Source organism: Ctenopharyngodon idella, chromosome 17, assembly GCF_019924925.1.
Source record: "Ctenopharyngodon idella isolate HZGC_01 chromosome 17, HZGC01, whole genome shotgun sequence".
Classification (NCBI taxonomy): Eukaryota; Metazoa; Chordata; class Actinopteri; order Cypriniformes; family Xenocyprididae; genus Ctenopharyngodon; species Ctenopharyngodon idella.
The window spans coordinates 4,256,512-4,279,462 of NC_067236.1; the positions used below are offsets into that span (position 1 = coordinate 4,256,512).

General features: G+C 38.1%; 1 protein-coding gene and 1 non-coding gene across 3 annotated transcripts in view; one reads left to right on the forward strand and one right to left on the reverse strand.

The window, feature by feature from the left end:
• The window catches only part of kif26ba (kinesin family member 26Ba), a 104,731-nt gene that overhangs the window by 51,110 nt on the left and 30,670 nt on the right, over nucleotides 1-22,951 (forward strand). For both annotated transcript variants that reach the window (XM_051868560.1, XM_051868559.1), the window contains exon 5: nucleotides 21,367-21,550. In XM_051868560.1, coding sequence (XP_051724520.1) covers nucleotides 21,367-21,550 — 184 coding nt within the window. The remainder of the gene's footprint in view (nucleotides 1-21,366; nucleotides 21,551-22,951) is intronic.
• Nucleotides 22,692-22,774, reverse strand: trnal-uaa (transfer RNA leucine (anticodon UAA)). The gene has a single exon. It is a non-coding gene; the product is annotated as a tRNA-Leu (tRNA).

Sequence of the window (22,951 nt, forward strand, 5' to 3'; positions counted from 1 at the left end):
ATTTACCTTAAAGGGTTAGTTCACCCAAAAATGAAATTTCTGTCATTACTCACCCTCAGGTCGTTCCACACCCGTAAGACCTTCGTTCATCTTCGGAACACTGTTCATCTATAGACAGCAATATAACCAACACTTTCAAGGTCCAGAAAGGTACTAAAGACATTGTTAAAACAGTCAGTGACTGCAGTGGTTCAACCTTAATTTTACGAAGTGACGAGAATACTTTTTTTTGCGTAAAAACAAAACAAAAATAATGACTTTATTCAACAATATCTTTTCTTCTGTGTCATTCTCATACATTGTTTACGTCCAACACTTCCAGGTTCTACATCAGAACGCCGGCTCATTATTGGCCGGCTCCTGCGTCAGCATCACACGCATGCGTCGTGCTGCTCATGTGATCAGCTTTGGCCAATACTGAGCCGGCATTCAGACGTAAACGCGGAGGCCTTCACTGTGCTTACTGCGGCAACTCCGTAAGGATAATGACAGGGAAGAGAAGAGATTGTTGAATAAAGTCGTTATTTTTGTTTTGTTTTTGCGCACAAAAAGTATTCTTGTCGCTTCATAAAATTAAGGTTGAACCACTGTAGTCACATGAACTGTTTTAACGATGTCTTTAGTACCTTTCTGGACCTTGAAAGTGTCAAGTTGCTGTCATATCCCTCTCGGATTTCATCAAAAAATATCTTAATTTGTGTTCCGAAGATGAACAAAGGTCTTATGGGTTCGGAACGACATGAGGGTGAGTAATAAATGACAAAATTTTCATTTTTGGGTGAACTAACCCTTTCATAACACATTGGCTGATGCATCATCATGATGTGCATTGTACATGCTAAACTTGTATCTGAATATGTTACACATTTAAATGAAATGCACATTGTTCTTAAGGGGGGCATCTTACCCCATCCTACTCTACATCTTTATAGATTATGGATTTAAAATGCTTTTTAAATACTGTTACAAATTGACTTTTAGATTATATTTGTAGACTGAGCACAAATATCAGATCTCTGAGAAAATCTGCTGAGAGGCCTCTATTATCTGTTGATGATGGTTGATGATTGGTTGGTTGTTCAAATGTCAAATGTATTACATTTATAGCTAATATTCATGAGAGTATTTTCTGTTGGGAAAGGTTTCAGTCTCTCCTCGTTTGTTCATCATTTTGTTTTACATCTCTCATAGCCGTCTATCAAACTGTGTCAATGGGCAGAAAACATTTACAGTAGAAACCATTTGGCAGCGCCTCTGTTTCTGAAATGTGGTACTTCGTTTTACATGAGGGATAAACAGTTATGATTGATGGCGTTTTGCCTCATCTGTAGAATGAATTGTTATACTGCTTGTGTGCTCTTAATCCCTATGAGGGATCTTACTGTAGATGTATTGCTCGAACACTGTAAATATTTTTTTAATGTTCAGATCACAGAGAGGTTAAGAGGTTTCCAATGTGATTTACTGGCCTCATATCAACCACGCTTGTGGATACCAGAGCGAGTGGATGTACTAGATCAGTGGTTACTAGAATAATGGTGTGTTGCAGACAGCAGGACAAAACAACATTGAATGCAAATAATTATCTGGAACTAAACTTCTAATCATGCATAATAAAATAGCAAAAAATAAATAGGCTTACAACGAGAAAACGTTTCCCATGTCATCTGTTGTTAAGCTTTCTGGATGTGGACAAAATAAAAAAATAAATATAATTATTATTAATTGAATAATATTTTAATTCAATAACAATTTAATTAATCATTCATTATTTTAATTTAAATATATATAAGTAATTCATGATTATATGCACTGTTATATTAGGAATATAATGTTTTGTTTATAATAAATATCACAGTTTTCAATATAAGATTAATAATAATTTTAGGAATATTTCAACAAACTATTTTGAAAATGTGTATGGTCGGGTCTTCATGTCCAGAATAAAAACCAGTTAAAAAACACTGTAGATCCCAGATTATATAATATATAACATATTAAATGCAGCTCCCACGCTTCTTGTTGCTATTGATTCTGCATTTTTCAGCATGTGTCTGCTGTTCGTTTTCCTCTTTCATAGCAGTGAAAAGAGCAGGAGAGAGTGTGCCATGTGATTTATAACCGCCGTGCCCCCATGTAGCAGACAATGTCAGCTATACTTCGGCAGTAAAAAAAGAAGGCTGTAAATTTCAGAAGGTGCAGGTTTACATGAAGGACAGCCCTCTTTTGTGTATATATGGGCCTCAGCCTGTTGTTTGACAGGTAAAGACTATCCTGCCAAAGTGTGCGTATGTGTACACCTGGCACACATTTTTCTCTTTGAATGAAACAGGACCATGTCACACCCCTTACGCTTTCCCCCTGTCCTCACTCTGTGCTCGCACCTGAAATTTTACAGATGTCGTAACATGCCTTCTCGAGAGAGTGCTGTGCTTTATGGGACAGGTGTCATGACCTGACCATCCGGATGCGTTCAGTTAAAGATGTGGCAGGGCTGTCAAACTGAACCGCACATCTGTAATTTACACGCCTTCTTTCTAGAATCCAAGAAACACATTGTGTTCTTCTTTTGATATATGCACCATGTTCTAAAGGCCATTTGAAGGTTTTAGTGTCTATTTAAAAATACTAGACAATGAACATTCCTAATATATACCTACCATTATGCATCTCTGAGCAACACATGGTAGTGGTGTTTCGTTCCTTAATGGAAACTGTGCCTTTGAACGAATCTGTTGATCGAATGATTCCAAAGACTCACTCATAAAGGTTTTGTTAGTGAATAAATCAGTGCTTTGGAACAAATCGGTTGAGAAAATGATTCCATCGGTGTGTCGTACTGTATAAATAGGTACTACATTTGAATTTGAATTTACTTCTCAACCGTTAAAAAGTGTGTTGTATATAGTATGAAAATGAGTGGTATTGAAATTCGGACATACTACATCTGCCATGTCGTTACTGTCACATGACCTACCAGCGTCAGTTGCGTCACTTCACTGCCATCCACAAATCCTCTCCTGTGGCCTATAAAGGTAGTAAAGTGCCCATCAAATGCACACTTCAGAATCTCGGGTGGAAGGTCATCCGTGTACTTTTTGCCTACTATTTTTTGAACACTATGTATTCAGACATACTACTTTGTTGGCGTACTGTTTTTCACATACTATATAGTAGGGAAGTATTTGATTTCGGATGCAGCGCATGACTTAACCCTTTAAGACCGGATGGAGCACCCGCGCTCCTATTTGCGTGTCTCTCTTTAAGAGCCAATAAAAACTGAACCCATATAGGTAGCACAAAAATTCTTTTTGCATACAAAACCAGAGACTTTACTCCTTCAGATGTAGCCACATGCTCCTGTTGTGTTGTTTTCACCCTCTAATGAGTCTGAGTATTATGCGTTTAAAACAAAAACAGCACAGCCGCTAACTGAATACAAATATGTAGATTTCACGTGCTCATAACTTCATGAAAAATGCACAGATCATAGAAAATGGCACATCATTATTTAAAGCAGATTCTCACGATTAAAATGAACCTAATATATTGCGTTGATCACAAGATATTACTCACGGAATGATGTAACATTCTTGGCTAAAAACATGTCTCTCATCTTTCCGGCATGCAGTGTGTATTCAGTGTTCCCTGAACCATCCATGTTCATTTTCCAATGTGGAATAACACAGAATAGATATCATTTTAAAGCTTAGAAACTAAGCTTTTTAATTCATCTAATCATTTTAAAAAACTCTTAACGAGTGCTGAGAAGTGCCTCTAAACCGGAGTTTACCGCCCGTGGGCGCCATCTGGCTGCGAAAAAATGAAAAACACTTTATTCAACTATACTTTATGCTATCACCACAAAATTTGAACCAGATGCAGCTCACATATAGGAGAACATCATCAAAAAAGAATTTTTCTCCGATCTTATTGCCTTCCTGAGTTATTCCATGCCAAATAAAAAGAAAAGAAAAATTATATATATAAAAAAAAAAAAAAAATTATAGATATTTGTTGTCTTTTATCAGCGGTTTCTCAGCATGAAAATGTCCAAATGTAATGTAATTTATATTTTCTAAATATTTAAAAAGTGTTCTATCAAATGATACCTACCTTTTGACTCTCCTTGCTACAGTTTTGGAGTTATGAGTCTTTACTTTTGTGTATGTCGCTCAGAAAAAAAACTCTAAAAAAGCCTTCAGGTCTTAAAGGGTTAAACTTGTTTAGTTTCAAATGAATTCATGTTTTTGAATAAATAGGATGAGCAAATGATTCAATGATTCACTCACAAAGGTTTAGTTTCTGAATGAATCAGTGTTTTGAATAAATCAGTTGAGTGAATGATTCAGTGACTCATTCATGAAGATCACTTGTTTTCTTTCGAGTGAATTTGTGTTTTTGACCAAATCGGTTGAGCAAATGATTCAATGATTCACTCACAAAGGTTTCATTCCTGAATGAATCAATACTTGGACGAATTGGTTGAGTGTCATAAAGTAAAAGTGTAACAACTGTAACCTGCAGGAAGAGTCATTAATTAATCTCCAGGATTAATACCCCAACTGTAAATCTATAATAAATTAATATAAGATTTCCTTCAAACAATAAAGAAACTTCTTCTTTTTTTATTTTATTTTATTATTTTAAATAACCAGTTCTTTTATTAAAAATGGTATTTTGGTAGAAACTTTGGTGGAGTCTCACAGCTGGCTCTGATCAGGTCAATATAGTACATTTTTCATAAGTGGATTTACTAACCCTGTGTTGGCTCCATCAACTCCAATCTACGAGTTGCTGTTTGCTGTTGGCACACGATGAATAGCTGATCTGACTGCTGCTGCTATCTGCCTGCATGAGAGACTCTATCATCAGCCTTGCTCACTGGAGTCAGGGGGCCAACCGTCACCCCTGTGCAACCATGCCTGACTTTTCAACAGTCCCTCCTCTCCTTTCCTCTGCTTCACTCACCCATGTCACGTTCCTGTGGCTATCGTTTGTTCTGGCGGGACCCCTGATCCCTGGTCTCGGCCGCTGCACTTTAAATAAGGACACACTGACCTAAAATAGTACAGTGGGTTGCCCATATGGAAGTGTTCTTTTAATGTTGTTTTGTAGTGGAAAAAGCCTTTTAGCCTTATGGATTCTTATCTAGAGCTCTGGCTCTGTCTGTTCTGTGTAACAGTCTCCATGCTTTCCTATACGGATCTGTATCTGTCACTGTATTAGTAATCATTCATTTCATTGTTTAAAGTGGGATTCCGTGGGGATGTGAAGTCTATACTCCTAGACTTGCTTGCAGTATCCCAATTTTTCAATCTCCTTAAGGAGGTTCCTGTGCTGCAAGATGATCTTGAGTGCATTCAAAAGCCCTGTACCCCTATCATTTAGATCTATTTTTAGATCTGCCCTGGCCCAGTCAGTTGTGCTGTCCCAGGTGTGTTGGCACAGGAATGGGTCTCTCCCGTGTAGAAGGGAAAATGACATCTCAGCAATGGCTCAATTCCAGTAAAGGTCATTCACCTCCTCTTTCTCTATCCATCTGCTTTCCCTCCACCCTCACATCTCTGCTGTAACCCCATCTAAACACCCTCCCCAGAGCCCACCGCTGCTGTTTCTGCAGCTGCAGTATGATTATATGTAACCTGGTTCATTAGTTTAAAAAATGACAATCCATCTCACCGTATATATTTGTGACTGATCTCATATTATCAAGATTATTAAAGGAAGAAAACTACATAATAAGTGTAATTAGTGGACTGTCATAAATATCATATTATTTATAAAATATGCACATATTCATGTCAATATTTGCATATATAAATTATATTTTTAGAACAATATTTTAATTATATTTATGACATTAATTACAAACAATGTATTTTAAATATATTTATGAAATATATTACAAATACAGTATTTATTTATTTATTTATTGCCTGCATACACTCTAAAAACAACCCATGTTGGGTTGAAATGGACAAACCCAGTGATTGGGTTGTTTTAACCCAGCGGTTGGGTTAAATGTTTGCCCAGGCAATAATAATAATCAAAAGGTGAACATTTATTAATAAGCAATTCTATTGTTTAATTATTATTCATTAAACTTATTAATACATGTTCATTTATTAAACATATTAATAAATGTTCATTTATTAAACATACTTTGGGTTCATTTTAAGCAAGCAATACAGCAATTTTTAAACAATAATTGAGTAAAATATAACTACCCTGCAGGTTGGGCAAACATTTAACCCAACTGCTGGGTTAAAATAACCCATTCTCTGGGTTAAAACAGCCCAATTGCTGGGTTTGTTCATTTTCAGCCCAACTTGGGTTGTTTTTAACCCAGCATTTTTTCGTGTGTAAAATGCCTGCTTTCATTTCTTTTTTGGAAAGCCTTTGATTTTTTTTTCTTTTTTTTCTGGAAAATAGAACCCCTTCTTTACTGTTCATTTTTAATATTCTCATTCTCATTTTTCCCCTATAGAAGAGGCTTAATCAGAAACAGGTTTCTAGCACTGTATTGTGATCCTTTCACTGTGCTACAGATGGTTTGTGTGTGAACGAATGAAGGTGGGGTGCGGGGTACGTACCCCAGAGATGATATAATGCGAGCAGCCATGCATAACCGCTGCCACTGTCAGTATGTGCAGCGTGTGTCGTTTTGTTCATTAACTCTCCCTTGCCTCCATCTCCGGGGAGCTAAAATGCCGCCCCCCTCTGCACCTTTCAGCGCCCCACCTTCTTACTATTTTACTTCACCGTGGCCTTTAAAACAAGCAGGGTCGCCTCAGAAACCCCTCACATCAGCACTGACCCCTCCATCGCAGGACCAACCCCCTCCTCTGCAACCTTCTATCCCCCCACACGCTTGAATGATCGATTGAGCTGCCGAACAGCCGGGGCAGCAGGGTGTGAGGAGAGTGAGAGGTTTCATTAGTGTCCCTCTAAAGAGCCCAGCCAGATTTATTCCATAAATATTCGCCTTAGGGGACGCCTGTCTCTGAAGGCATTTCAGTACAGCAGCGCTTGGCGTGTGTGTATATATAGATATGTATATTAATGTCTGACACTGACACTTTTGCTCTAAAATAGCCCATCCTCATTATTTCCACCCAGAGTCGCATTTCAGATATATTTTATTTATTTATTTGCCACTTTTTGAGGGGAGGTGATTAGACTTACGATTGTTGCCTTATGGACTATAAAGCTTTCTTTGACTCGGGTTAAGCAACCACATTACCAACTACTCAACACCCCAAGAACACCCTAGAAGAACCTAATGATCATATAGCAACACACTGTAAAAAATAATTGTTGGTTAAACTTGAAAAAGTAAGTTACCTGCTTGCCTTAAAATTTTGAGTTCATTGAAATTAAAAATTTAAGTTAATACAATGAAGGCGATTGGTTTAATCAACAGAAACTCAAAATATTATGTTATCTGAACTACATTAATTATCTAAGTTGATTTAACAAAAGAAAAATGTTTTTGAAAAAATAATTTTTTACAGTGCACTGTGAATTTTTTATGTGTGTTCGCTGTGATATGTAATACATTTTCTAATGAACCTGATTATGAATGTCACATGCAAGTGAATACAAGCACACATAAAATAACAACCCTGAGTTTACGTGACAATACAATGATTTTTTTTTTCACAGCTAGAATTATGATTCATAAAGACAACGACCCTGAGCTGCAAGCGATGAACTTTACCCCTTTTTCTTTTAAATGTCTCTTTCTGTTCATGTGTCTCTCTCTCTTTCCCATTCATCTTGTTTGACAGAAATGTGAGGCCACTTAAAATTCAGGGCAATTAACTCCTGATCTCATCCATTTAGCTGTGAGAGGATGTGAGCGATCACTTCACAAAGCAGTGACAAGTGGACATCAGGCCTTGTAATGACCCCAACATAAATTTGAATATAGGCTGAAACCAGAGATGATTATGAGTTCTTCCTGCACCATAACATTGAGTTGAACACGTCCAATGTAATATTCAGAATAATGATCATTTGGGCTTTTCATTTGGATGATTTTTAATCTTTTACACTACATTTGTTCCCAAACTTAGATATATAATGTTTACATCCTCTCAATGTACTACTAAATATGATGATTAGGTCTTATATTTACAGATAAATTAGCATTGATTCTGCTATATTAATCATGGTCCCATGATTAATTAATACACTTTGACTCACCAGGCCAGCCGTACGCACATCAGGACCTTTAGGACCCTGTGATCGTGGTGAGTTAGTATCTAACAATCTACGGCCAAATGACATGCTTAAGCATAGAGGTTAATAATATAATAGCCCCGGAGTCAGCCATCGATGAGAGCTGCAATAATTCTGATGATAATCATGGTAATTACTATCAGCATTATCACTCAGAGGCATGAAATTGACCTCTAGAGATCAGTGAAGGCCTGGATTGAAGATAAGAGCCTGCAGGTCCATTTGCTGATCTAATTAAATGTAAATAGAGGGCGAGTATGCCTACAATTCCCACAATTCCATTACACTGCCAGTGGCTACTGTATGTAATAAAGAGAACCACAGCAAAAACTCTCCACCCACACATTATGGCTTTGTTCCAATCAGGGCTTGACATTAACTTGCTTGACATTAACTTGCTCACCAGCCACTGTGGCTAGTGGTTTTCCAAAGTTACTAGCCACTCAGCATTTTCACTGGCCACAATTTTGCTGTTGGGAAATTCCATTTTATAAGATTAAAGTTGACTTTGGCATGTCATTTTACTTGATTTTTAGCCATTTTACTTGATTTAGAACATTTAAAACCCTTTCAAACTTTCAAATGCAGATTGACCACCCAAATCAAGACTACATTGTATATCAGCTGGTATGTACAGGTGGGCAAGAGGTGGGCAAGGGGTGGGCAAGGGGTGGGCAATATGAGCATAGGCTAATATGATAAATTTTATAAGTTAGTTTTGTTAGGCTATATAAAAGAACAAAGAAGCAAATTAGCAAATTACAAAAAAAAATAGTAAATAAAAAAATATTTTTTCAGATACAGTAGGCTAGGTTTAATTAACCTGTATATATGTGTTTAACATTTTTCGTTGTTTGATTAACATTAATGACAGAAAGGTATTTAATTGGGCTGCTGAATGCATGGACGTAATATACTGACACATATCCAGTTATTACCCACCTGTTTACATCCACTTAAGCCATAACCGACTGTATTCACGCAAGATACTCCACACGATGGGCATTTTGACATCTGTGTGTGCGTGTATTTGACTATTCAGGCGCAAGGAGAACTGATTGCATGCGCGACACAGAGAGAGAGAGAGCGCGCGTGCGAGAGAGCACTTCTGTTGTCTGTCATTCAGCGCGATTGCGCCTATCCCGCCTTCACTAACAGCAAGTTAATCGATAAAGAATTGTAATTGAATTGTAATTTTGTGATACGATGATCTTCAACGATCATTTGGCTGTAAGCTGAAATTAAATTCATCCCGCCAAAGTGGCTAGTGGGAGTGGCTGTCTTATCCGCCACAGCTGAAATCTACCCGCATTTGGCGGGTTGGCGGGTGTTAATGTCAAGCCCCGGTTCCAATGGTTAGTGAGCTGTTCTACATAGACAACTGACTTCTAAGGCAGAATCCCAACATCCATCCATCCATCCATCCATCCATCCATCCATCCATCCATCCATCCATCCATCCATCCATCCATCCACCCATCCATCCATCCATATTAAACATTTTTTAAAAATTTGGCCAAAATATGGTATCATAGGCAGAATCCTAACTTCCATCCATCCATTCATCCATCCATCTTATTAAACATTTTTAAAAAAATTGGCCAAAATATGGTATCATAGGATAGCCTTAGTGATGGGAATGTGCCTATGATGCCTTAAAATGCTGCCTACGTAGTCAGCTCACTAGGTTTTGGCACAAAGCTTATGACTATTGAATATTGTGAACTTGCATGTTGTCCAATTACAGCAACCCCTTGCTTCCCGGTCCTATGTTTCCTGCCTTGGCTGACATTATGAATTTTGGAGGGCACCCTGGAGCCTGTGAAGCAGAGAATCTTTGGTACTATAAATGGATACTCAGCCCCTTTGGTCTTAATTGAGTCTGATGATCTTCTACACTCCAGATCAAGAATATTTTCCTCAGCACAAATATTCAGTGGCCTGATAAAGCAGTTGTTTTATGTCATATTTAATGAATGTTAGGTCAACATAAAGTCACATTTGACCCTATTTACTTAAAATTCATGCTCCTGGTCTTATTGTGCATAGTTCTTCAATGCATGTTATTCTAAAGAAAAGTTATTTTATCTTTTTTTCGCCCCTAGCAGTGTTTGCTATTCATTATAACCAATAGCCAAATGGATATTTAGGCATCATTTTAGGCTAATTTTGTAGGTAAGGCCTTTACAAAAAAATGTAATTGTCAATATTTAGCAGTAATTATCACTCTGAAATATGTTGCTTTATAGAAATAAAATCAGAATGCTGACACATCTGACAATTTACTGTATGATCCTGTTCAGAAATGTGAGGACTGTGTATCAGAACCATGTTGTCGCATTCCTACATTTGTCCTTTAATGTCTGAGTCACACAAAATGACCATCAGTCAGTCTATTTTTCAGCTGTTAACTAGCGTCACCATAGTAACAGCACGTTCAATACTTGTGTGTTCTTCAGTCTGCAGTTAGCAGTAACGGATCTGGCCTTCAGGAGTCTTAGTTCGCCTCAGCACCACTTGGTTATACATTTTATACACTTGTTTGTAGACCAAAAGCCATTCAGATTTCCTAGTTGCCATTTTAGCTCAACAGGAGCAACCTGTTTCTATTCTATTCTATTCTATTCTATTCTATTCTATTCTATTCTATTCTATTCTATTCTATTCTATGTTGCCCTGTTCAATAAGTAGACTGACCGGGCTGTTTCTTTGGCCTTCCACCACCATAGATTTGCCAATGCTGACTCACTAAGGCAGCATTCCGATTCAAAGCGCTCTATTTTTGCTTGAGCGGTCTCAGCCTCTGTGGTTTGTTTGATGATCCAGTGAAGAAGCAGCTTCATCTAAGCTTGACTTTCTGGGAGAACCTTATCTGCAGAAACAGCCTCCTAGCGCTATATAGCTCCACAGGTCAGAATTGTGGGGATTTATATGGGTCCAACTCCTCTGGTTATGCTCTATTTTAGCGTCTTCATCCCCTTTTGACAGTGAAATATCTTCACATATCTATATAGACTCTTTTGCATATAATTAGCTGATTATTTGTCTTTTATATGAGTGTATAGGAATAAGAATATAAATCATTTGAAGAACTGAGTGACACAGATATGTAATGAAAGACAAACTTTGAGTCATCGTGAAATATAGAAACTGTTTTTCAGCACAATAATGGGTTTATTTTTAAGTACTACAGCAGCAAAGCCAGCGAGCAGAGAGCTATAGGGGGAAATAAAATCATTTTATAGTTAAAAATATGTTTGTGAAAACTCATTTTGCATGGGATTGCTCTGATTAACCCGTGGTTTAATCTGAGCGGTCTGACGTTAGACCCCAAAATAAATGCTTCTCAGCCCAGTCAATTAACTCATAATGGCTCATTAGGTATTCCAGATACTAACTAAAGTAAACAGCTTCATTAGCAGCAGATCTGTTGACATCAGAAAACCGTGGCGTCGTTTGGCAAAGGGGTTATGCAGAAAGATAATAAATTAGTGATTAATTTTCAAACCAGGCCCAAAACCTAAACGATTTCAGAAGTATGCATACAAAAGAGGCTGAGAGATAGTGTCAGTCAAGCTTTTAATTGAGTGAGGCATTTAATTAGAATCCTGGAGCCAGAGTTTGGCTACAGAAGTCTGCTAATTTAAATATGAATAACACTGCAAGTTATTTTAGCTACAGCTAAAGTCTGAAGGAATCAAAGAAGCATGCTGAGTGTTTTTGCATCTGTGCATGTTTTGTTTTTTGGCTAATAGTGCCCACAACTCTTTGCATTATATGGAAAAGATAAGAAGTTTGTGATGATTCTTTTGCTGTTGAAAAAGTGATTGGAAATGCAATTTTGAAGCTAAAATTTAATGAACGAATTTAAAGAGAATGTATTGTGGTCTATAAAAGTCCAAAAAACAAAACAAAACAAAAAAACTTATTTTCAGATATATTTTTAAGACATTTCAAAATATTAAAATATGCCCAAAAATGCATAAATACATTTTAAACATGTTTTAGTTACTTATATTTTTTCATATATAGTACCATTAAAAATTTGGGGGTGGTAACATTTTGTGTGTGTGTGTGTGTGTGTGTGTGTGTGAGTGTGTGTGTGTGTGTGTTTTGTGTCACCAAACATTTATTTATATTCTAAAATGCCAGTTATTCTTGTGGCAAATCTGAATTTTCAGCATCGTTACTCCAGTCATCAGTGTCACATGATCTTTCAGTGTCACATGATTCCAAACGTTTTAACTTTTTTAAATGTTTTCAATGTAAATATGTTTATACTGTCAAAAATATATATATTTTTTAATAAATTTTGTATTAACTCATAATGTATTTTTTGATTTATTTTATTTTTTTGAAATATATTGTTCCATTTTGTAATATATTTTGGCATTCGAAGGTTTACATAAAATATATCTCCTGTGCTGTTTACATATATTAAGCATATATTTGAAGCATATTAATTACCCACCCTCATGTTGTTCTAAACCCAAACAAAAAGTATTATTGTCGCTTCATAACATTAAGGTTGAACCACTGTAGTCATATAGACTATTTTAACAATGTCTTTACCTTTCTGGGTCTTGAAATTGGTTATGACATTGCTGTCTATAGGGAGGTCAGAAAGCTCTTGGATTTCATCAAAAAATATCTTAATTTGTGTTCTGAAGATGAACGAAGGTCTTACGGGTTTGGGTGAACTAACCCTTTAAACTCAAAACTTAAAAGTATGAATTTTCCCCATTACTAACAAAGCACATACTTAAATGCATATTACAAGAATGCAAATTGAGACAGTCCTCGGTCTTGATCAAGTCAAATTTTTCATCCACTGAAAACCAATTTTAATTGTTTTAGTTAATGAGTCTCATTAGCACAAATAGGCTGATATATATGAACTGCTGCCTGCTTATCTCTCGATCCCGCTCACTCTCGTTATGCAAGCGAAACCCCTTTAATCTGCACCATATGGGAAGAATGCTGACTAATTAGAAGCGATATGTAACAGACATTTGTGTTGTGTATGATGTTTAAAGCTCTAGGGTGTGCGATTTAGCAGTGGGAACGCTGTGGCCTGCCCCTTTCATGCTCTATGTTTGGGGTTGAATCTCTATGCGGAGGCTCAGCAGCTGTGGATCGGAGCAGAATGTATGAAAAGTGACAGGGAAATTAGACGACAACCCCTGTGACACAAAGCACCGCCAGAACACGACTGCAGGGTGAATCGGGCTGCAGGCGTTCCTTTTTCCAGTGCTGCAGCAGTGAAACGGTGTCACCCAGAAATGTCTAAGGATGTTCTGAGTCCTTTGCGTTCGAGGAGATGAAGGTTGTTTTAAGGACAATAGCGAAGTTCAGCTTGGTATTCAGTGTTTCTGGCTACACAGAGAGCTGATGTTCATATGGACATTATTAGCCTGCTGGGTAGGTCTGACCCAGAGGATTAGTCACTTAGTGGCTTGGTCTAAATGTAATCTTTTGTGCCCTCTCAGTCTTTTATATAATTTCTGACTTCACTGTCTTTTCGCTGTATTATTTCGAGACAGAGACCTATTAGAATGCTGTTTTTAAAGGAATAGTTAATGCCAAAATGAACATTCTGTCATCATCATTGCAAACCTGTATGACTTTCATTCTTCCATGGAACACAAAAGAAAATATTTTGGAAATTGTTTCTGTCTATACAATAAAAGTCATTTTTTGTGTTATGCAGAAGAAAGAAAGTCATACAGGAACCACATGAGGTGAGTAAATGATTACAGTATTTTCATTTTTGGATGAACTATCCCTTTAAATCACAAGGCATGTAGAACCAGTGACATTACTGGCATTAAATCCAGTGTAAAACATCTTGAGGTGAGACAAAATTTTCCTCACCTGAAAGTATCATATGGTTTAGAAGAACTACAGTATAGGACAAAAGTCAGATTGACTGTATATATATACAACCTGAATTCCGGAAATGTTGGGACATTTTTTAAATTTGAATAAAATGAGACTTTCAAATCACATGAGCCAATATTTTATTCACAATAGAACATAGATAACAAAACAAATGTTTAAACTGAGAAATTTTACACTTTTATCCACTAAATGAGCTCATTTCAAATTTGATGCCTGCTACAGGTCTCAAAAAAGTTGGCACGGGGGCAACAAATGGGTGAAAAAGCAAGAAATTTTAAAAAGATTCAGAGAACATCTAGCAACTAATTAAGTTAATTGATATCAGGTCTGTAACATGATTAGCTATAAAAGGGATGTCTTAGAGAGGCAGAGTCTCTCAGAAGTAAAGATGGCCAGAGGCTCTCCAATCTGTGAAAGAGTGGATAAAAAGATTGTAGAATACTTTAAAAACAATGTTCCTCAACATCAAATTGCAAAGGCTTTGCAAATCTCATCATCTACAGTGCATAACATCATCAAAAGATTCAGAGAAACTGGAGTAATCTCTGTGCGTAAGGGACAAGGCCGAAGACCTTTATTGAATGCCCGTGGTCTTTGGGCCCTCAGACGACACTGCATCACTCATCGGCATGATTGTGTCAATGACATCACTAAATGTGCCCAGGAATACTTCCAGAAGCCACTGTCGGTAAACACAATCCGCCGTGCCATCTGCAGATGCCAACTAAAGCTCTATCATGCAAAAAGGAAGCCATATGTGAACATGGTCCAGAAGCGCCGTCGTGGCCTGTGGGCCAAGGCTCATTTAAAATGGACTGTTTCAAAGTGGAAAAGTGTTCTATGGTCAGACGAGTCCAAATTTGACATTCTTGTTGGAAATCACGGATGCCATGTCCTCCAGGCTAAAGAGGAGGGAGACCTTCCAGCGTGTCATCAGCGTTCAGTTCAAAAGCCAGCATCTCTGATGGTATGGGGGTGCATAAGTGTATACGGTATGGGCAGCTTGCATGTTTTGGAAGGCACTATGAATGCTGAAAGGTATATAAAAGGTTTTAGAGCAACATATGCTTCCCTCCAGACAACGTCTATTTCAGGGAAGGCCTTGTGTATTTCATCAGGACAATGCAAAACCACATACTGCAGCTATTACAACAGCATGGCTTCGTTGTAGAAGAGTCCGCATGCTGAATTGGCCTGCCTGCAGTCCAGATCTTTCACCTATAGAGAAAAATATGTCAAAGACAACCACAAACTCTTCAGCAGCTGGAAACCTATATCAGGCAAGAATGGGACCAAATTTCAACACCAAAACTCCAGAGACTCATAACCTTGAAGCCCAGACGTCTTCACACTGTTTTGAAAAGAAGAGGAGATGCTACACCATGGTAAACATGCCCCCGTCCCAACTGTTTTGAGACCTGTAGCAGGCATCAAATTTGAAATGAGCTCATTTTGTGCATAAAATTGTAAAATTTCTCAGTTTAAACATTTGTTATATTATTATGTTCTATTGTGTATAAAATATTGGCTCATGTGATCTTTTGTCTTTTAGTTTTCATTTATTCCAATTAATTCATTCAAAAAAATGCATTTATTCAGGTTGTGTATATATATATATATATATATATATATATATTGATAAGAATTTAACAATGAGACATTTACTGCATGAACGAATTAGAATCGGAAAAATAAAATAGTTTTAATTAAGACAATTATTCCGAGAGTTGTTGAGAGAACAAACAACTTGATTGCCTTGATTTTTATTACGTTTCTCTTTCATGTTCTGTTTTTGCTGTTTCCACTTCAATTTAAGTTTATAGTTAAATGTTTCCTTTGAACATATTTTCTTGCCCTCATTCTCATCGATGCAGCCTAAAACATGAAGAGATCCCAGACATTTCCCACAAGACAGCAGTCAGATTCTGCCTGTATTATATATCCCCTCTCAGAACACTGGACATGTATTCTGGTGTCATTTAGTTTGCGGCCACTGCTGTCTGATTTTCTATAGAAAGTGAGTGCAGAGGTGCCAGAGCTCTGGGTTCAACTTTACTGTTGCCTGTGGTGTTGAAAAGAAATCCTTGGAGAAGTGTGAGGTATGTTACAGATGGAGAGAGTGAGAAAGAGCGAGCGAGAGAGAGAACAAGACTGTTGCGGAGATTGAATAGTAGACATTATCAGCTGAGCACAGGGGCTGAGAGGCAGCAATGTGATCTTGTTCCCTGCTTCCTGTTTGGATGTTCTTTGCTGGTCTCGCTTCATCTTGAGCCTGGACATTCTTTCCTGGATAATGTAATCAGAAGAATGAACCAAACAGAGACATGAAGGAGAGAAACTGAGAAAGAAGTGTGAGGGAGAGGAAGAGAGGGGCAATGAAAGAGAGAGAGACATGGGATTGGAGAGACGGAGCGTAGGCAGTCAGGAGTGCTCAGGTGTGGGGATTAAGCTATCTGCTCGCTGCTGAGGAATCGCTTCAATCTGCTGTGGATACATTAGAGGAGTGGCGCTCAACATTATCTACCATCCACATTAAGCACAACATGGAGAACTAATGGATTCATGATGAGCTGTCAAACTCTACATTCAATCTGGTGGACACTTGTTTAAGAGGAAAACAGAGCTGGACACTTAGGGGTCCTCAGGCCCCCTAAATGATGGACAGGTGAGGAACAAGTAATCTTTTTCTCTAGCCTCACTAGTTTTCTAACGTGAGCATTACTATGCAATTTGCTCAAATAATACGATCAGATAATACAATTATAATACATTTTTGTCACAACAATTTCATTGCATTCAATCCAAGTTGTTATGTGTTTAGCATGCTATTGCTAGCTAAATAGTTCATTTTAAAGAGATGTGTTTAGCTACTTTGGTGTATAGTTTTTACTTCAGTTAGGTTTCCACTACTCAAGGCATCTGAGTTAAGTCTATATGGTAGAATTATGTTAAGAAACTCAAGGTTGAGGTTAACTTAAGGTTAAGAACAGATTTAAGGCCTCTTCACACCAAGGTCGGTAACTATAATTGTTCTATTTCTATGAGAATGGGGAAGTCCACACCACAACTATAACAATAAGGACACAGAGAAAAAATATTGTCAGAATCACTGAAAAATATGATGAAGAATAAAAGCATTGATAGCCGATCAGAATCCATCTGACTTTAAAGAGCTTGAACATTTAAAGTGGCTTATAATAAACAGAATGTTATTGTGCATTTGTGTGGACACTTATATAGTTATTGTTATAGTTTTCATTTTTGGTGTGAGCAAGCCTTTACTTCAGTTACATTAGCAACCACATGCCTCAGTAACCACCCTGAAAGCCTCAGCAATGCCATAGCAACCACCCAGAACACCCTAGCAATGCCACAACATGCTCACAACCAGTAGTCTTTTGCAACTGTATGGAAATACCCTGGCAACCACCCAGAACACCCCAGAAAGACCATAGCAACATGCTGAAAACCAGAAGCATAGAAATGTGCTGACACCCAGAAGACCATAGCAACTGAATGGCAGTACCCTGACAACAACCCAGAACACCCAAGCAACGCCATAGCAATGTGATGGCAACCAGAAGACCATAGCAACTACAAGGCAATGCCCTGGCAACCACCCAGAATCCCAGAACACCCTAGCAATGCCACAACAACACGCTGACAACCAGTAGTCTTTTGCAACTGTATGGCAATACCCTGGCAACCACCCAGAACAACCTAGCAACACCATAGCAATGTGCTGACAACCAGAACACCATAGCAACTGTATGGCAATTCCCTGGCATCCACCCAGGATACTCCAGCAACACCATAGCAATGTGCTGACAACCACAACACCATAGCAACTGTATGGCAATGCCCTGGCAACCACCCAGGACACTCCAGCAACACCATAGCAATGTGCTGACAACCAGAACACCATAGCAACTGTATGGCAATGCCCTGGCAACCACCCAGGACACTCCAGCAACACCATAGCAATGTGCTGACAACCAGAACACCATAGCAACTGTATGGCAATGCCCTGGCAACCACCCAGGACACTCCAGCAACACCAAAGCAATGTGCTGACAACCACAACACCATAGCAACTGTATGGAAATGCCCTGGCAACCACCCAGAACACCCTAGCAACACCATAGCAATGTGCTGACAACCGGAAGACCTTAGCAACTGTATGGTAATGCTTTGAAACCACATAGAACACTATTACCATCATAGCAGCGTGTTTTGTACAGTTTATTGTAGTTATATTTTTGACTGAGCTTTAATTTAATTGCTAAGCCATTTTATTTTGTGTTTATATATTACGTTATGTGCTTATTTGCCAGTTAAGATGGCTTAAGGTGTATGAATGTTGTACTTTTGTGGAGATGATAATGAGGAAGAGAGATGTTGTCTGTTTTCCAAATCGGAGTGTTCCTCTAAGAAGCTATTTAAAGAAATCTCATTAACGCCTCTGCAAAATAACACATTCGCATCTCGGCTTAGTTCGGTTCAAGCCAATTCAAGCAAAGTGTCCACTTCATTTTCATCCAATTTCCCTGTTTACGTGTTTTGGCTTTTAACAAGAATTATTCCCATCTATTCTCTTCAGGCCTTTCTCAAGCAGGTAACAACGAACGGTACGCTGTTTATTTATGTAGGACAAGAGGGCTCAAATTAGAAGCATATGGCAGATACAACAGTTTGCGGCAAACTTTACGAGACTTTGCTTGTCAGCTCATTAAGGTTTTGGTCAACGTGTTGGTTAAATGTGTGTGTGTGTGTGAGAGAAAACTGTTTTCCTGACATTAATGAGTGTCACAATAATTACCTCACTTTACACTTCACACAGCGCCTTGGAGCTCAGCCATGTACTTCGTCACACAAGTTTTACACAAACAAACATTCCCCTGACAATGTATCCAGGTGATAATTTGTATCATTTCTAAGGAAGTTTGCTCCTTCCGTTGGCATCCAAAGTACTGATGATTTCATAACTTTCACTGTAACTGTATCTCCAGACCTGATTTATACACAAACACTGAGTGTTATTATTACTTCCAGCTATATTTTCACCATCTCTTATCTGCCAGGGTGTTTATTATTTTTCCTCAATTTTTCCCTTACAGTAACCACTTCGCTCCACTCCTCTCAACAGAAATTTGATCAGTTCACTAAATATTTTCTTTGCTTTATCAAATAGCAGGTCTGAGCCACAGCGCTCAAGTTCTTCTATGATAGCCAGAGGCTGAAGGTGTATTTCTATATGATGTGTAGTGATTGGGATACCTTAAATGTCTGTATCGTGAGCTATTTTCCTCTTCTGCCTGTATCTTTGACTTAGAATAGATTTGCACATTTTGGCAAAGTTGGAGACCTTCAAAATGAATGATTGCAGTGTAATACTGCAACAAAGTGAACAAACTGGCACTTTTCTTTTGCTAATCTGAGAAAATAAGACTCACACATCTTCTGGATCCTTTGGGAGAGAGTTTGCGAAGCCTTTGGACTTCTGTGTTGAAGTTTGGGGTGTAGAACCTTCCTTTCATTTTGTGTGCATTGTCTATTACCTTACTTGCTCTGTACAGTTGATTAACGCATCACTGCCAGATGCACCACCAAGACCTTTAAAACATGCACCCAAACAGAAGAGACCAGCCTAATTGTCTTCCCTGCTGAAAAAACCTGCTTGGACCAGCATGAATTTCATGGCAAATTTACAACCCCATTATGAAAATATTTGTACGCTGAGGAAACTCCAAACCATTTGGAGTTGGGAACACATTTGTCTATCTATCTGTTAGTTCTTCAGAAGCAAACAATCATAATTCTTGAGATATCTTACCCTAAACATGGCTTCTCAGATAAGATATTTTTAGCCTGGAACAAATAAATACATTGAAAAACATGTTGATTTATGCAATAAATATTTTACCAACTTTTTTAGGTCCCCAACTACAAACAAGACAATATTTGTAGATCAACATGCCATATTTTGTAAATCACCACTCTCTTCATCCTTGCAGAAAAACCCTCATGTGTTTTCATATTTGACCACTTGAGGTATTTCAGTTTTGTAAACTGGAATTTCAGCCTCTATCATCTGAACTCATCCAGTGGGAGTCTAAATGAGGCTGTGATAAGCCCCTGCACAGATATGTTTGGTCAGGTGAAAATGCTGGACTGATCGATACTCTTCTAAGAGCAATTGAAATGGTCTCTAACAGGCTGTGAGACCGTGGTTAGAATCAATCGACCTTCACTTCTCCCGCTCCCGAGTCAAAGCCATTCTCAATATCTCTTCAAACACTAAATACACAAGAATTTCACCTGATGTCCACAGGTACAATCATTGTGTGAAGGTGGATCAACTCATTTACTTTGGTTGCCACTGTGCATGTGATTTCTTGATGCACTGAGAACTGAGTTACAATTTGGACCCCATTTGTAAGTACAGTGTTGAAGTTTAGTAATATAAATTTTATGGCCAAACAGATATAATTCTGGAATTCCATCCAGCAACTCTGAAAGCAACTCAAATCTCATTTGCCTACTACCAGGAGTAGGGTCATCACCTGTCACATTTGCAGGACAGTCCCAAAATTGGGAGCTTTGCCCCGTAAACAGTGTCTTGCATCTGTCTGTCTGTCTGTCTGTCTGTCTAATCTACAGTAACTTTCCATTTTTACACATTCTGGAACATGTGGCTTAGGGATCTATTTTATAACAACAAACTGACTTTGACTTACATAAAAGTACACTCCTGTACTGTACTTTTCTTTCTTTCTCATTCTCTTTCTCTCTGTTGTTCTCTCCTGAGTAAGTTCAGATCCTGCATGCTATCTGTGAGCACTCAGCAGAAAAGAATGCTGAAAATGCCTTTGTAATGGCATTGAAGACCTTGCAGATGTCTCCTTTCTCTTCTGATTTAGCTGTGACGTGTATTGAGCAGTTAACAATTCACAAATCTTCACCAGTCTCTTTTGAGATGGACACTAGAAAATTACTGAAAAACATAAACTGTACCGCTTTGCTTGATTGCTCACAAAATCAGTTTAGGTCTGCATTGTTATATCTGAACGTTCCAAGCTGTATTTTATTTGAAATACAAAACACTTCCTTGAGCAAATAAAAACTTGGAATCAATGTAAACAGTCGAGGGATCGCAATGTTTGCACATACATACACGTCTGCTCTAGTTTAACTTTGATTGTGTTTGTTTATCCTCAGGGCTGCCCAGAAATTGAATCTGTCTTCCAAGAAGAAGAAGCAGCGCCCTGCGCCCCCTGTGGCATGTGATCCACCCCTCTTTCCCACCAACTTCAGTGGCATCCTGCAGGTGTCTCCACCTCCCGCTCCGCCCTGCCTCTTACGGGCAGTCAACAAAGTCAAAGACACTCCTGGCATGGGCAAGGTAGGATCTGTAATAATATAGCAAAAAGTCTGCATTTAGCTCTAGTTATTTTATTACTCTTGCTGGTTGAGTGTGTTTTTCACCAACATATGAATGCTTTTGCAAGATAAACAGATTCATTGAATGAATCTGACCTGAGTGGTATTAATGAATGCCTGTCTCAGAGGTACAAGTTTCCCAGGTGCACTTGATGGCAGCATAGTTAAACAGATTCATGGTGAGAGAAACATGCTTTTGGAGTTTTTTTAACCTTTAACATTAGGCTACCAATACCTCACAATAGTATATCAACATCACATCCTGTGTACCAACTATAGTTTGCCATAAATTTTCACTTCATTGTCCAGTTTAAAGTTGCTACTAGGAGTGGGGTTTGAATCCACAAGGCCATTTATCCAATGGATCTTAAGTCCAATGCTTTAACCACTCAGGGGTGCGTTTCCTGAACAACGATGTAACTCGCTGCTGAACTACCATAGTACAATGCATCGTTGAACAAATCAACTAGCTAGTCACGACTGTTTCCCGAAACCGTATTGTCGCAAACCTGTCGTTCAACACGCAGGTGGTGAGTAATAACTTCTTTAAATGAATCCGTTTGAGATCGAATTAATGATTGATTACAGACATGGCATTAGAGGACTAATTCTCATTTTCCTCAGTTATTTTGCTTTATTTCCAGATTAAATCATAGGCTCGTTCTTACGTACTAGAGCACGTACGCACATGCGTACTCTTCAAAAACGGTGCTTTAAACCTCTTGACAAACTAAAATATATAAATTACATTTGTATATGTTCGAAAAGATATACATTGTACTTAATGTCAGCTTGCTTATTTTGCTCAAGATAACTATTTATTAAGTCCAGATGTCATAAAAACAAGAAACTATGCTTCTAAACACAGCTCAAGAGCTGTCGTTCCAACCACACAAGTTTGCGAATGTTCGTTTGAACTATGGTTTCGGGAAACGCCAAATCGTTGAACTACATAAGTAACAACGGAACTTGCGATGTTAGTTGGCTAACGATGCTTTTGGGAAACGTTCTCAAAGTGCTGACACTTTGAGAAACCAGTTTTTGTTAGAAACGCAACCACATACAGCCACATTACTGTATTCCATTCAAAATACACATTGATCTACCAGGAGTGGGGTTCGAACCCACGAGGACATTTGTCCATTGGATCTTAAGTCCAACGCCTTAACCACTCGGCCATCCTGGTCCTGTTTTATTAGTAATACACTCAGACATGCCCATATTTTCACATATTGGGGTTTTGCCTATCAGTTCTTTGTTCAAATTAGCCATCTGCACTAAAGCCTTATTCGGACGGTATTTGTTTCTCATAGGGACACAAGATATTTTCAAAATTTACAGGGCCTAGTCTGTGATTTTATTG